The sequence below is a fragment of the Lepisma saccharinum genome, chromosome 1, assembly GCF_977018435.1.
Source record: "Lepisma saccharinum chromosome 1, izLepSacc3.1, whole genome shotgun sequence".
Taxonomy (NCBI): domain Eukaryota; kingdom Metazoa; phylum Arthropoda; class Insecta; order Zygentoma; family Lepismatidae; genus Lepisma; species Lepisma saccharinum.
The window spans coordinates 36,974,772-36,990,729 of record NC_139229.1 but is presented as its reverse complement, the minus strand read 5'-3'; the positions used below and the strand labels follow the sequence as shown (position 1 = coordinate 36,990,729).

Here is a 15,958-nt window from a genome sequence, read left to right as displayed (position 1 = left end):
ACTCATCCCATCTTCGCAAATTAGACAAAAGTGGCACAAAAGGCGAAGTAAAATAAATCAAGTCAATCAGTCACTCAATTCAAAGACATTACGTATTAATATAAACCCATTTTTAATTTAAATTGTTGAGGATTGACAAAAAAGCAAATTTTAAAACTTTTATTTTAAGAAATGTTCTAAAATATAAGGGCAAGGAATAGTTTACATAACAAAAAGTAACCTTGAACCCTGAGAAACACTTTAATTTAAGGACAAGTGAACTTTTTCCTCCTCGACCCTGTATACGTTTTAGTATATTTGTGCTCGTCCACCCCAGCCTTCCCCAACCCCGTCGAATAAACTTAACCACACTGAATTATTGCTATACTATTCAAAACAACACACGACAGTAGTTACCTGATCAGAATTCTAAACAAAATTTGCTGTTATTTTGAATAATTGATTCTAGTGACATTGAAGGAAATCCGTAAAAACTAGTAGTCGGTTTTGTTTCGTTGTCATAATCGTAGTGGTATTATAAATATTATATTTTATATTTACGATTGTGCAAGTTTGTTGTAAGATAATATTTATCATAATGAAATGTAACGTAAATTCATGGATCAAAATCCAAAACCAGTCAGTCTACTGTGAACTTCTTGTTACTAAACCATTTGTGTTGCACTCTGTATGCACTGAAAATTCGTGTTACTTATGCAAGAGGATTTTACCATATCTTACTTTACAGATTTTGTCTTTTTAGAGCATATTACAGTATATATTTATAAAATACGTACTGATTATGTATTAATTTTTAAATGATGAACTTTCATGTTCAGTATGTTCTTAGCGAGATGATAAAGCATCAAAACTTTGCTACAAATTTTTAAGAAATGGTAAAAGTAGTTACAACAGGCGCGTGTACTAATTGAATTTTTCTTCTATGCAGATGTCGCTCGCATGCTCTCAGCCGATGAGCCAGACCACAGACAGTTTAGCTATGAGCGAGGCAGGTTACCCACCCCCGCTCTACATGTCGGGAATGCCCGAACATTCCATGGGAATTAGCGTCAGGTAAGTTTTTGAAGTCGCATTTGTATGTATATGTGTGAAACAGAAGTTGTAGTTCTTCAAAAGGAAGTCAGTCAACCCAGAACTCACTTCAAAAATACAGTATTGCATAAAGATGTAAGGAGCACTGTCTAAAGAGGTTTTGATTTTAACCAATTATAAACTTGACTGAAACAAAACTGAAAAGAAAATATCTGTAATACCACCAGTACAAACTAGGCAACCATAAATAAAAACCATACAATAAATAAAAATAGTGAATATCTATTTGCGTAACGCGTATGTTTTTTAATTTTTTTATATAAATTGTAGATTATAACCAGGGAACGAATTTATGGTTAATTATTATGATAAATTAATGTTTTGTATCACCATTGTAAATTGTGGTATGTTAGCTCGAAAAATGCCATTTTTATTTTCTAAATTTTTACATATTTTAGCTTTTATTGCATATTTTAGTTATTTTTACATATAATTTTATATTTTCAAACATTTTCCGACATACATTCCATATTCATACTATTACTACATTTCCCATTTTTTTAAAAAAATACTGAAGGTTTTTTGTTTATTTGTATTCTGTTCGTTTTGTACTCTCAGTTCATTTTAAATCTTGACAATAGACAATGAATCTATTGTCAACAATAGAGAATAGGTACAAGCTCAAGCTTTCGCAATGAAATCCATTTCATATTTTAAATATACTTCCATTATTTCATGGCGATATTGAACGCAGTTTCAGTCAATATAAATTTGTCTATACCGACAACAGGAGGAGATTCACGCTTTAGGACTTGGAGAGTTTCGGAATTCATTGTTTTGGTAGCCAAAAATAAAATTCATTTTGTTTTTGAATTTTTGCATTGCAATTAATGTGGTGTAAGCCTAACACATTTTATTTAGCTAGGTGATCCTTAATGGAAATTGCCATTTTTTAAAAATTGTATGTCCAAATTTAATTCCATATTTTGATTAAAATAACTAAACATATACTTACATGCCTGACACTTTTTTTTGGAACACACAAATCCGTCCCAAGATTATAACCATGGTTCAATGACCTGCAAAAGCCAGTGAAATCAGCTTGGGGCAAAAATGTAATGGATAAAGTTAGGTAATTTTGTAAATGCGTTCAAAAACTTGGAAAAGTTAGAGAAAATTAATGTCTTTTTATATTGTCAGGATTATACTGGAAAACTCACTTCACGGTTTTCTGCAAGAAGCTTTTTGATTGAATTTTGTGCAAAAATATTGAGTGTTTTATTTTTCAAACTCTACTTTGGACACAGGGGCCTCCCTGATGGCGCAGTGGTAGCGTCGCCGCCTTGTAATCAAGGGGTCCCGGGTTCGATACCCGGTGGAGGCACAATTGGTTCGGATTCCACTTTAAACTGTAGGTCCAGTCCCTATTAGCCTTACTATGCATAAAGTGGACTTAAACACCAAATCAAGCAACCAACCAACCAATCTACTTTGGATAATTGAAGAAACTTCATTCATGTGATTAGCATGCGAATTTTACATCTCAACATATATATTCATTAGGACTGATAATTTTCCTGCTTTTTGATCGTTCGCGGGGTCCGAAAAAATGCCGCGTGACACTTTCGCAGAGTCTAATTATCCTGGAAGTTATGCAAATTAAAAATCCATATATTTTGTGCCAATATTATGTGATAAAACTGTATTTTGTGATTACTGAAGAATGTTTACATTCTGGCGTAATTTTAAAAATATTTTAAAGGAAAAATCTGGTAAAGTGATACTTATGATTGGAGGGAAATACCCACTAATGTTAATCATTATTTTGAACAACTTTTAAGTGTTGCAATCTTCAAACATCGGTATCGGTTCAAAGTGGTAGTATCGGCCCAGCCCTGGTATTAATATCTTTAAACATTTTAAAAGTGCTCTGGAAAGTTTTTGAAAACACCTGCTAAAGCTGAAAAAGTCAGTAAATTTATTTTTGACAAAATGTTAAAAAATAAATAAATTAATTACCGTTGTCTTTTTTCACATTTCAAGAAAACTATTACTTTTAGCCTGTACTTAAACATTGAAACTATAGCCTGAGTAAGTTTAGTTCTTCTCAGTGCATTTTTACATACATTCATGAACTATATATTTTAAAGTACTTACATATTCTACATTGGACGCTCTTCTTTCTTTCCAGTTCTTCCTACAGCAGTCAGCAGCCAACATACACAATGGCAGGACCGGGACAACAGGGTTCACAGCTCATGATGCTGCATCAGCAACAGCAACAACAACAACAGCAGCAGCAACAGCAACATTCTCAGATGATGATGGGTCATCAGGGAATGGCTGCGCCTCAGTATGGGCGCTCTCCGCAAGGGAACAGTCCTCCCGGTCAGGAGACGACCAGTGAAGACAGTGACGACAGCACGCCGCATAGTGCTATGGTGAGTCGATCGTGTCACCACTTAAGAACCCTGTTTGATTTTAGTGTACAGGGTGGCTCAATAAGTCACTTAACACCCTCAGTACAAGGCCACTGCAGCGCGCAACATGAAAATGGTGATGACCAATCGTTATCAGGCCAAGGGGGAACCACATTGACGCCACCCAAACGGTCGGCGGCCATCTTGATGTCCGCCATCTTGAATTCAACTTCAGAATTTTAAATGGGAAGGGGGTCGTGCGACATATCAAAATGGGCTAGAATTTCACGAGAAATGCAATGGTGAAGGTTTATTCGACGTATCTTTAACCAGTAAAAAGTTATGACTGAATTCTTGTACCAATTTGCTCCTTTTCGAGGTGTTAGAAAAATGCCTTAAAATTTGTTTAGCGCTTCGGTAATGCATCGAGATCAAAGTGACGTCTATGGAGAGACGTTCGCATGCCATTGCACATTATTTTAATCGGATACGTCCATGAAGAGCTGTGCATTATGAATGGTTGTCGCGAACAATTTACAGTGTGACGCTTCCATTGAATTAAAAGTCCTTCACAGTGACAAGGCTAATGTTTATGTTCATAAGGAAGTTCATAAACAGAATATGTGACCCTTGTCATCTGATAACTAACTTTGGACAAAAACTGGTTCATAACGTTCCCATAAGTGTTCTGGTGTTCTTCCCTATTGAAAAAACTCTGTAAAAAGTACCTTCTTCCATAAGCAAGGATGAAAAAAACTGTTTATTTAACAAATCCAAGTAGCCCTAAGCATTTAAGTTTCCGTTGATGGAAAATTGACTAACCAATCGTGTTCCACACAGCACGCCACACCATTAACTTACCAACACTAACCATTCAGCTTTGATCTGTCGAAAATGGGTTATCAGATAAAAATCATCGAATATTCTGTTTATGAACTTCCTTATGAACATAAACATTAGCCTTGTCACTGTGAAGGACTTTTAATTCAATGGAAGCGTCACACTGTAAATTGTTCGCGACAACCATTCATAATGCACAGCTCTTCATGGACGTATCCGATTAAAAAAATGTGCAATGGCATGCGAACGTCTCTCCATAGACGTCACTTTGATCTCGATGCATTACCGAAGCGCTAAACAAATTTTAAGGCATTTTTCTAACACCTCGAAAAGGAGCAAATTGGTACAAGAATTCAGTCATAACTTTTTACTGGTTCAAGATACGTCGAATAAACATTCACCATTGCAATTCTCGTGAAATTCTAGCCCATTTTGATATGTAGCACGACCCCCTTCCCATTTAAAATTCTGAAGTTGAATTCAAGATGGCGGACATCAAGATGGCCGCCGACCGTGTGGGTGGCGTCAATGTGGTTCCCCCTTGGCCTGATAACGATTGGTCATCGCCAATTTCAAATTCCATGCCGCAGTGGCCTTGTACTGAGGGTGTTAAGTGACTTATTGAGCCACCCTGTATAAACATTTTCCATAGGTTTTTGTCAAATGTGGAGTACTGTGTAAAATTGAAAGCCATCTTCTCTCAGCGACGCAGCCAATGGTGGTTCAGGGAAGGAAGTCTCATCACCACTTTAATCTAGTCTTCTTGAAGACTTCTTTCTACTTATTGTTTTTAAGTAGCTCAAACAATTTTCCTTCCTCTAGTAGATACCACCCGAGATCCACCCCAGAGACTGAATTTATTTTTTATATTGGCTCAAATCTGCAATTAAGAGAATTTATACTTATACTTTCCTGGATGGATTCTCTATGACGAGACACTTTAGTGGTTCTTATACACTCTGTACCTTTGTATCGATTCTGCCACTTCTAGTTTGGTTAATTTACGACACGTTTTCTGCCTCTTGGCGTTAATCGCGGCCACGAGGATGAAATGTTTTAGTAATCGCAGGGACAAACATAATGACCCTTCCATGGCAGACAGGGATTGGAAACTGGGACACCTGGCTGTAACACCTTAGACCGACCACCCCGCGACGGATGTGGGCACTGCTACATGTCTGCCATCTTCCTGAATTACCGGTAGAGCAAGTCTGTAATTGTGAACTCTGAAGTTTGGCAAAAACAGACAAATTTACGTTATTAGTTACAATTATAATTATTTACTTTTAATGAACTATCCTGCAATTACAATTATTGTACGTATTAATTAATTAATTACAACATACGAATGGCATAGTAAGGTCAAATATTTTCTGCTGAAACTTTGGATGTACAAGTTTCCTCTAAAAAAATTATAGCTCTGATATTTCATTGCTTACCTACTAAAAAAAAGTATATCCTATACATTGATTTCCCTTCAAAATTGAATATCGTCAGTTTTGACCCTAAATTTCAGCCATTTGCATGAGATGTGGTGAAAAAAGATAGGGAACGTAAAATGTAGCCTGAAATGTACTGAAAACAATGTTTTTTTACCCCAGATTTCTATAATTTTTCTTAGCTGAGTTATCATAATTATCGCAACTGGCTGCATAGGCCAAAAATGTTGGTCATGAAACAAAGATGGCCGCCATTTTCAAACAGTCTAGTTTTAGAAAAAAAATGCCAGTTTTCAACTACCCTTGTACAGGGGTTACGACGACAAACAAATTACTTTTTTAAAAAATGGTCGAGCAACCAGTGCTGAACCATTTGGTACGGATTGAACCTGAAATTTTAGGCAATTTCCAAAAAAACGTGAAATTTTCGTTAGAAGGAATGAAAAACAAAAAAAAAAAACTTTTGTAGAGAAAGAGCATGTCCTTGCAATGATTTTCAACTTAAAAAGTTTTTGGTTCCATTATACCCACATGATGAAAATTCAGATTTTCGTAACCTAGTTTTCCCACCACAAAAATTAGGCTTGAATTCCATTATTAGTCTTTTTATAGTCATTTGTAAAAAAATTTTGAGTGCTGATGTATTATTTTCTGCAATCCTCATTATTTCATTGAAGTTTGTGTAAAATTTCAAAGAGATCTGATGATTGGTTAATGAGAAAAGAAATAAAATGTAAGCAAGGGTGACGGACAAAACTGATTTGATGACATTTCAAAGTGCTGTAAAATGAAAACCGTTTGAGATAGTGAAAAAAAATTTAGAGGGTTTCTTGGAGTATACCAAATTTCATCGAAATCTGAGTTGGTGGGTGTCAAAATCTTAGTTTTTGCGTTGATTTGATGTGGAATGACCTTTATGGGAATTATGAAATGATTTGAGTTCTTGCTCTGCTTCGCCCCCGTGTCCGTAAACGCGACTTGGCCACATTTAATTCCGGCACTCGTTTTTCAATTTGCAAAGCATTATGCCAAGAGGGCAAGCAGCCAAAATACGAGCTAGCGCACCTGCCAATTGCGTAGCAGCTGAGCGTATACCAGCATTGCAGAGCGGGTGCATCTTCGTAAGTAGTCGCAATAGCTTTTCCAGTGTATTTAACTGGCGGTCAATTTTTTCCCCCCGTTCTACACCGGAGATTATATCTTTGTATCGTCTTATATATTTTGTAATTTATATTCATTCTCTGTAATGCTAATTCTGCATCGTTATGTTTCTACTATACACACATTTGGTCACTACCGCGATGTTCGTTAAACCGTGGAAACTGCGAGCGGTGTCGCCACGTTCCACATACATTTTTACTCCCTTGAATGAAAATCTGTATAAAATCTGTTTCGCAATGCGAATTGACAATGATCATGGGTTTTAAAAACAGGTGTAAAGAGCCAAGATATCGTATTTGTAGGACTACCCAATACTAAGAAAAAGTTGTCTCACAAAATTGATAAAGCCCCCTTTTTTTTGGCAAATTTAAAAGGAAAATGACAAGTAAGAATTGTGTTTAAAACCTTGCTACTTGCACTGTATTTAAATGTCATCACGATCGGACCACAAGTTTTCTATTTATAGCATTTCAAAGAGAGAGTTCGTTTGGAAATCCCCAAAAAAGGCACTTTCTCATGTGTTCACGACAATAAAAAATCTAAGGCATACTACTCGAAAAAAAAATGTTACCATAGCTTAAGTTGAATGAGCTAAATTTTGATCTAACTCTTTTTGGTTAATTTTTCATGAAAGTCCAAAACTCTGGTATCCATAATTTTTAATCCGACAGTAGTGTTATGCAGGGCGGTATTTGAAGGGATACCATATGCTCCCCCTGGTTGCAAATTTTTAATCCTTTGTGGTGTATATTTTATATATAATGCCCCGGCGCTATAAAATGAGTTTTTGGAATGCCCCCAAATGGATATTTTATTCTTTTCAAACATCTGACGCGATATTTCTTAGGGCAATTGGGCCAGGAGGGGCTATAACCTCCACGCCACTGCTGGTACGACTAAATTTAGAAACAATCTGATGCCGAGTACACACACTTTCCCAGCAAGTGAAAACATGGCGATGCTACATTGTTGCGATGCATTACTGCAGATTGTATTGCAGTGGGTCATTACTTCATCCTCTGATAAGAGCGAGACTTCTTATTCCATATCTTCCCGAGTATTCCTCGAGGCCCTATTTGTCGTGGGACCCTCACCGCAGTTTTTTTTGCTGGAGGAATCGTATGCATAAAATACAAATTGAGAATAACTTCAAAAGAGCTTAAGCATGCCGTTTGTATGCATGGCCGAGATGAGAAAAAAGAAAAGGTTTCTTCTCTTAAACCGCGAAGAAATCAAATGGTCCGTGAAAAATAATGTCTGTAAAATTTGAAAACATTGGAGAAATGCAACCAACAACAGGCTCGCTGAAGCATGTAATGGCCTTTGTATAGAATGACAAAGCTCTCTCTCAGTCCCTGCAAGGGCTGTCACTGAGGGAGGAGGGCTGTAATATAGAGCTCCCTCTGCTACCCGAAACTTGTTATGAAAATTGTAATAAAACTGATGCAATATTCTCGAAATAAATGAGGAGAGGTTCCCCTCCTCCATCCAACTCTTTCCTCATAAGCTTCGCCATCTTTCTTCGTTTCAATAAGATTAAGTAAAATGTGAAGGAGGAAGTTAGAGAAGCAAAGAAATCTCCCACATCTTCGCAACTTCAAGCAAAGAATCAACTTTATTTTTCATGTTTATTTTTTACTTTTTTTATTTTTTCGCTATCCATTAACTTTCGAAGTCTTTAGTCTTAAAGACGCCGCATGATATTGCGCATCCTACGCCACGTGTTGTTTTAGATAGTTTAATGGAGTTTTGCTTTATAGCTATCTAAATTGTTAGATATTCCCTCAACAGTTGTATTACCCAATCCCTATTCTGCAATTTCGAAAGTGATACGAAGATTTAATTGAATACTATAACTCTGGCTAAACCATAAAGTATGAATATATACAGTAAGTTTGTAATCAATACTGCAAATGAAATTATTGGTAATAACCTATTCAAAAATATATTTGAATACGAAGATTGAGTTTTTTTTTATATTTTAAAAAGATACATTTTTTTTTTAGATAGACCTTTAAGTTACATAAGTTCAGAATACAATATGCTCCTCCTATATGAATTTTTAACCGGTAAAGTGCGTAGAAGAATATTTGGCCATGATTATTATTAATATAACAGGCTGGTAAAGGGACAGAAAAGTGCAAGAAATTATAAACATAGTCCTGATGGCAAAAATTGTTCGAAAGTCCCGATAACTATGTAATAAGTATTGAAAAACACACGTTTCAGTTTAAAGAAAACAGATTTTTGTTGCAGCTTATTTTAATTACTATTGTGCACTATGCACGTAGCCGTTAAAGCATGGAGTTTTCATGTTACGGATACGTAGTGATTGTTTTAAGCATGTAAAACAAAGAATTGTTTTGTGGCGATAAAGAAAGCAAAGAATTACGAGCGCAATGTATTAAAGTTGAAGCTGATAAGAATGTAAACGTATTTGATTTGCACTTGGTATCGCAAGCTACAGTGCAGATGAGGATATCTGTAAGGATGAAGTTGTTTCAACGTGTCCTGTAAGTTGTTTTCGGTTGTTTCGTGCTTTTCCTCATTTTCATGCAGTTGTCTTGTCTGTCGGCATGTAGTTTCAATGTACGGTAGGGATACTTTTTGGAAAACAATCGAATTGAAAAGGCAGTGAGAGAAGGTAAATAGTCGGAATTTGTGTTTTTTTCGACAAGTCCATAGCAGCTTCAATTTACTATTGACTCTACCAATCGGCTATAAGATTATGTGTGTGAGAGAGAGAGGGGGGGACTAGAAGACGCAGAAAGATGAATTCTTAAACTCAAGTTGGATTCTTTCCTTTCTCTGGTGAAGAAACTAACTAGGATTCGACCCAGGATCCCTGAGCATTGTGCTAGTAGGTCAGACAACATATACCCATTAATGACGTTCAAGACACGTATTTTAAACGTAGCCAAAATTATATCCACTGCGCGAAACGTGGTAGTAAAAATGTGTCCTCTTCCAATCTGATTTTTTAATTATTATTTTTTACATACATATTCACATTTAAGCTGCACAAGACCTGTCCGATGATTCTCTATACTTATAATCATACATTTTTAAGGCTCTAAACGTACACGTAGAGACTGACACAAGAGATTGCGAGTGGGAAAATGTTTACATATTCGGAATCTGCACAACCAGACCTTTTCAACGGCTGTTCTCAAGATGAGTTTAAAACCAGAAATAAACTAAGTAGAGAACCGTTGGTCCTAGAACGATGAAACTTGTTCCGGAAATAGCTTGAACTTCCAGTCTGTATGCGCTGTTGTTTTGTGCGCAGACATGTACCCCCTAAAAATATATTTATCTGAACGTATTGCAATGTTTCTGTGAGAAGCGTTCTTCTCCAATCTAACAGTCAGTATCACTTATTTTGATATTTCTGAACTTTCCACATGAACTACAAATAGGTTTTCTGTCTCGAACGGGTGTTCTCGGGTTATCAGACAAGTTAATTCGATACCTGGCTGATAACCCGAAAGCACCTGTTCGAATCACGTCGCCAGGAAAGCTACAATTCCTATTTTCAGTTGTCTGTGTTCTGCGATTTTTTCTGCCCCTTGTTGAAACTATATTAATTTTTGGTACTGCCACGCTGGTATAAAGCGCCATGAAATATATTTTTAGAAAACTGTTTCCGATTGTAATTGAAAATGTGGTGTAAGCAATAAGCGAAATGATAGGCCTATAGTTATTCTTAGTTGTCAGGAGACATAGCAACATTGAGACGAACAGCCACTCACTCTTCCACGGTAGAAAATCTGACATATTTACCGGATAAGAATGCCACATCCTTGGTGCTCGGAATGCATTAGGATAATGATATCTCCCTAGAAAGTAAAAAAAAAAGGGGGGGCGACGGGAGAGGGGTTTGAAGTGGTTTCTGGGACAAGTGTTTGAGAAATGTGGAACTATGCATTATTCAGAGGGAAAGGGAGTTTCAGGAGAGCAAAATTTCTCCTCTCTCTGTCTCCTTACTTTCAATATGCCGACATTTTTAAAATCTTCGTTCAGAGTTCTCTGTCTCCCCCCTCTCTCATGCGCATGTGCGTGTGTGTGTCTGTGTGTCTCTCTCTTTCTCTCTCTCTCTCTTGTCTGTGTCCTTCTCTTTTTCTGTTTCTTGTCTGTCATCTCCCCCTCTGCCCTTTCCATGAGTGTTTGTGCGCTTGTTCCTCATCTTACTTAACCATCATTCATCCTCGTCGTGGCGATTACCCAAAAGTGGCAGTAAAGCGACGTAACGTGATTCAAGCAAACGAAGGTTTTATAGAAAACCAGAAAGAAGGGATTCTAAAGTGATATGTTTCTACAGACACAGATCTCCGAAAAAGACTGGCACAGGATCCTGCGGCCTACAGAGAGATGGAGAGTAGGCAGATCAGTTCTGTAACCATCCGTAGCACCTGGAATCTGCAGAAGCCAATGAAACTGCAATATCCACTCAGCACGGAAGTTATGAATAGAAGAATACGAGTTATTAACATTTTACTCTGTCTTGACATCGCAATGCAGATGCTTTCTCTGAAGGGAAATAAATTTTTCTGCAGCAGTTTCTGCAATAGGCCGAACGCCGGTATATTAAATCATGCTATTCCAACACGAAACAGCTTCATCAAACAAACGCCGGCTTCATAATCAACCGAGGACACGTGGAAGATTCTGGCCTTGTGGGAAATTAAGAGCGAGCGAAATGCCCGGCTGCAGGACCACGTGTGTACTTTTTGACTGCCAACTTTTGCTTTCCTTGGAAAGTCTTCTTATTCTTTAAGGACCTTGTGCTTGCGTCTTTTAAAAAGAACGTTTACTCTTTTTGCGGAAACTTTTATCCAAAACTAATTCTTTTCGACGTCGCCTAGACGCAACACTTTAATGTTATACTAAAATGCTAGGTAGCCTTCAATAATATTGATATTTTCGGCTGATAATTTGGTTCAATCAAGTTTTTAAACATGGGCTACAGCCAACAGACACTTTTTGAAGTCACCCGTTTCACCATATGTGCAAATACACTTTCCAACTCTCTCGTCGATTCTAATGTCACGCTTCTTCCTTTTCTGACCTTCTAGATTAAGTTCCATTCGCATGTACTTCATGTTGGTGTCTTCTGCTTGGCTCTTGAAGCAGGCCAGAACATCATGAATTTTTGGATGCAGTCTTCCAAGCCACTTATTTATATTGTTGTTCCAACCTTCTACAGCATTATTAGTTCTGTGGCGCCTTTGGTCAGGTTAGGTCAGGTTCTGATCGTCGCAATTGCCCTACCATTATAATTTATAAAATTACCTTCACCGTCAAAATCATCGCAATTGTCCGTGATTTTGGCTTCATCGCAATTGCCCTAGATTCAAAATGCTATGCTGTACACCTCAGAGGAGGAAGTTCCTATTTCGGAAACCTTAATAAAGGATACATGGAACAAAGGTTTAGAACCACTGTAGGATATTGTACAAACGGCAGCATGTTAAACAGTATAAACAAGTTTTGCCCGCGGAAAATAAGTTGGCAATACTCTTCACACCGAGGCAATCTTGATATGAAGAGCTTCGAGCAAACTTTCCTGAAACGCACAACTTTATTACTGAAGGTCATACTACAGATTGATTGGTATATTTCGGGAGTAAGGTGTCAGTCTACACAGTTCTATCCAGGATGCGTGTTTGAAGATAATCTTGTATTTACATTTTTTACAATGTACTTCTGACATTGTAGTAATCTTACATTTTTTTGTATTTTTTCTTTCTTTTATGCCACTTTTATAATTGATCACAAGTATGAGGATGGATGATAATTCGATTAAATGGGTGAGAGACTCGCAAAGAGTATAACTAGGACTGGAACTTGAAATGGAGAGATTCCCTCTTTTGGCATTAGTTTTGCAGCGTGGCCTTGGGGAGTGATCGCCCATTTCCTGGTTAAATTCGAGACACGTTATCAAAGTTGAGCACGCATGGTTTCTAACTCACTTCGCTGTAAATCGGTTGTTATGCCTACTGATTAATATGTTGTTGATTGTACGTTCAATGTAATCGCGACGATGAAGATGAATATTATGATAAAACATGTGAATTGAAACTGCAGACTCAAGAAATATAGTACTTGCATATGGAATCATATATGTTGTAAATAAATACGATATGAATATAACTTTATTTTTAATGTGTGATGATAATTGTTATTCTGCCGTTTTACGGCTTGGAACAGATGTATCCGATTTAATGCGCAGGCTTTAATTAGATCGGCGTTAGCATTTTCAGTTCCCTTATCAAAGTTAACCTGGCTTTGTGGATCGCTCGTTGCATCCCTGAGTCTGCCGTTAGGACGTGAAAATCCGACCGTGTACATCAGGTAGAAATGATTGCTCCTTGATCGGTGCCCTCTCCCTTCGCTTCTTTCGAGCTCCCGTGGATGCACAATGCACAACAGGGTTCTTTGGTCGGTTTTAATCGCGCTTTGGAAAAGGCGAGTTTCGCGGTTCATGTACACAAAGGCACGCCGAACGATTTTTGTCTCCCTTTTTTCATTCTTCCTGGCTTAATCTGGTTATCAAATCGCTAGCTTCTCTCGTCGTTACGTTTTGCACTGAAACTTCTGTCGGCAGAAGCGGAAATGTTATTCTCGTTTTACGGTCAGCACACTGTAGACACACTTACCGTAAGTGCAGTTCGAAGCGTGGAAATCAAGTGTGTACGCAACCTTAATTAATAAGGCTGCTCTAAAAGTGAGAGTTGGTGTTTTAAGTCCACTTTATGCACGGTAAGGCTAATCGGGACTGGACCGACAGTTTAAAGTGGAATCAGAATCACTATGTGATTCCACCGGGAATCGAACCCAGGACCCCTTGATTACAAGGCAACGACGCTACCACTGTGCCATCGGAAGCCCGGCTGCTCTAAAAGAAACAGGTGATTGCAATACGCCAACGGATAGTGTGTGTTATTATCTGTTCAATATAATAAAACTCAATAACTGTCACTCAGTGATTCTTGTATTTTATTAACTCCTTTATTTTTATTATGAAGGTCTTGTTTCAAGGGCGGAGTTAAGACCTTGCACAGACTTTTCTCCCCCTCAACCATATACATAAAATTTTTCATTAATACATTGACACATAGTTTATATACGTGTTATTCATATGCCTGTAGAACGAACTTCAATGATATGTTTCTCCAAATACACTGATATACCAAGCAGTTGTTGAACATATAGTCTGATGCGAAATCTCACAAATTCCAACATCTGCTTGGAGTAGACATAACGCTAAATAATATCTTCTTGAGGAAGAAATGAATAAACAAATGCGTGTTATTCTGTAAAGTTCTTTTTTAAAAGCTTACTCTTTTGTATACCTTTACGCTGGGATAAAACGTATCTCTGTACAAAGCAAATTACTTTTTAAAAGTTATTACAAATGAAACTAACTTAAAAAAACAAAAAAAAACAGCATGCTCCCTTATTTGCCTTGTTGAAGTTCACATTGCCATTTCGAAACCTCGAAACCTTTCTTACGCCTGTGGCAGTTGTAAAATGTTAACTTTCTCTGAGCTTTTGGATATAGTGTTTGATTACTAGAGCCACAAAAATATTTTTTGTTACCATACAAGATATGCGCTATCTTTGATTTTTTTTATCAAAACCAGCAATAGCAGAAATTGCAGTTGTTACACTTAATACTACAACGCCTGTTAACCAACTAGTAATTATTAAAATTCTCTTTTGTCTTTATCGACGACTTTATTCAAGTTGTATAATTGAAACAGGACGTGAATTGCCCAAAGACATAGAACCAAATATTAGACCTACATTTTTCTTCAAACTTTATCAAAATCAGTTCTTAAGTATAGTCTGCGTCATGTTAAGAAGTAATACTTTTCCTTATTGTTTGAAATGTGTAGTCAGACCTGTTTTTGGTTCGTTCATCATGACGTATGATGCATTGTCTGCGATGCCTCATGTGCCAACTTTTGTCTTCCAGATGGCTGGAATGAAGCGACCTTCTCCAGAGCCTGCCGACACCATGGTGAAGATCCAGAAGAAGCCGAAGGTGCAGAAGAAGAAGAAGAAGAGGGATCCAAACGAGCCCCAGAAGTGAGTGTAGTTATGTCTGAATTATTGTGGTTCTAGAGTAGAGCAATTCCGGAAAAATGCCAACCTTGATGGTCAAAATCATAATATCGGTGAAGAGCGGTGTTCTTCGTATACATTGTTTTAAAGCAGAACATATGTAGATTTCGAATATACACCACACGTGTTTCTACACTATAAAATTTGTCTGTAAAAATACCTCATCAAGTACTACTACTTCACTAACTTTGATTCAGAAAATTCAAATTTATTTTTGTATAGTGACAACAGAATACATGGTGAAGAAATTTTGCTATGCAAGATGAAAGCCTACTAGTAGCAAATTTCCTGGGTTATTTTTTTCATTATATGTTTCATGAATCCTATGCAAAGAAATAAAATATAAATTACTCAATAAGTACGAAAGTGAGTGACTTCAACATCGACATTTAGGCGCCAAAATGTGATTCGGTAGCAAAACAGTCAATGCAACATATATTTCTTGTATTTTTAGAACCAGCGCCACATTAATACAATCTGAGGGATTGTTTAATTTATCCTAATTTTTTCGCACTCAAAGTATCTTCTAGTCCTAATGGTTGGTCTTAATCTTTGGTAAGCTTTAATACAAGGGTGATTTTGTTTGTTCCCTTATCAGTTCATCATCATGGTTATGAGTGGTAGTGAAGCGGACAAAACCAGATGTTGTTTCAGTAGGGTGTTGCAGGCTTTAGACGAGATTTTCGTTGAAGAAAGAGTTTGAATTTTTGCTTGTTGGCCTATTTTAATCCAATAACCTGGTAATATTTGTTTGTTGCTGACTTTACCACACGGCGGCTAAAATTGTGCAGGTATCTGTTGATTGTCTCAAGAATAGGGACCAACAGCCCGCGTTGAAATCTGCAAGGATTACATGCAAACGTATTTGGGATGTAGAGAGTTTCGACCGGCTCCGAAAGAGAACTTCCGTGCCGCATTCCAAAGCACGACCGCGGG

The 15,958-nt window shown here is 37.2% G+C and overlaps 1 protein-coding gene across 8 annotated transcripts in view; it reads left to right on the top strand.

The window, feature by feature from the left end:
* The window catches only part of LOC145994646 (TOX high mobility group box family member 4-like), an 855,605-nt gene that overhangs the window by 805,104 nt on the left and 34,543 nt on the right, over positions 1–15,958 (top strand). For all 8 annotated transcript variants that reach the window (XM_083130798.1, XM_083130789.1, XM_083130816.1 and 5 more), the window contains 3 exons: positions 929–1,053; positions 3,224–3,473; positions 14,874–14,986. In XM_083130798.1, coding sequence (XP_082986924.1) covers positions 929–1,053; positions 3,224–3,473; positions 14,874–14,986 — 488 coding nt within the window. The remainder of the gene's footprint in view (positions 1–928; positions 1,054–3,223; positions 3,474–14,873; positions 14,987–15,958) is intronic.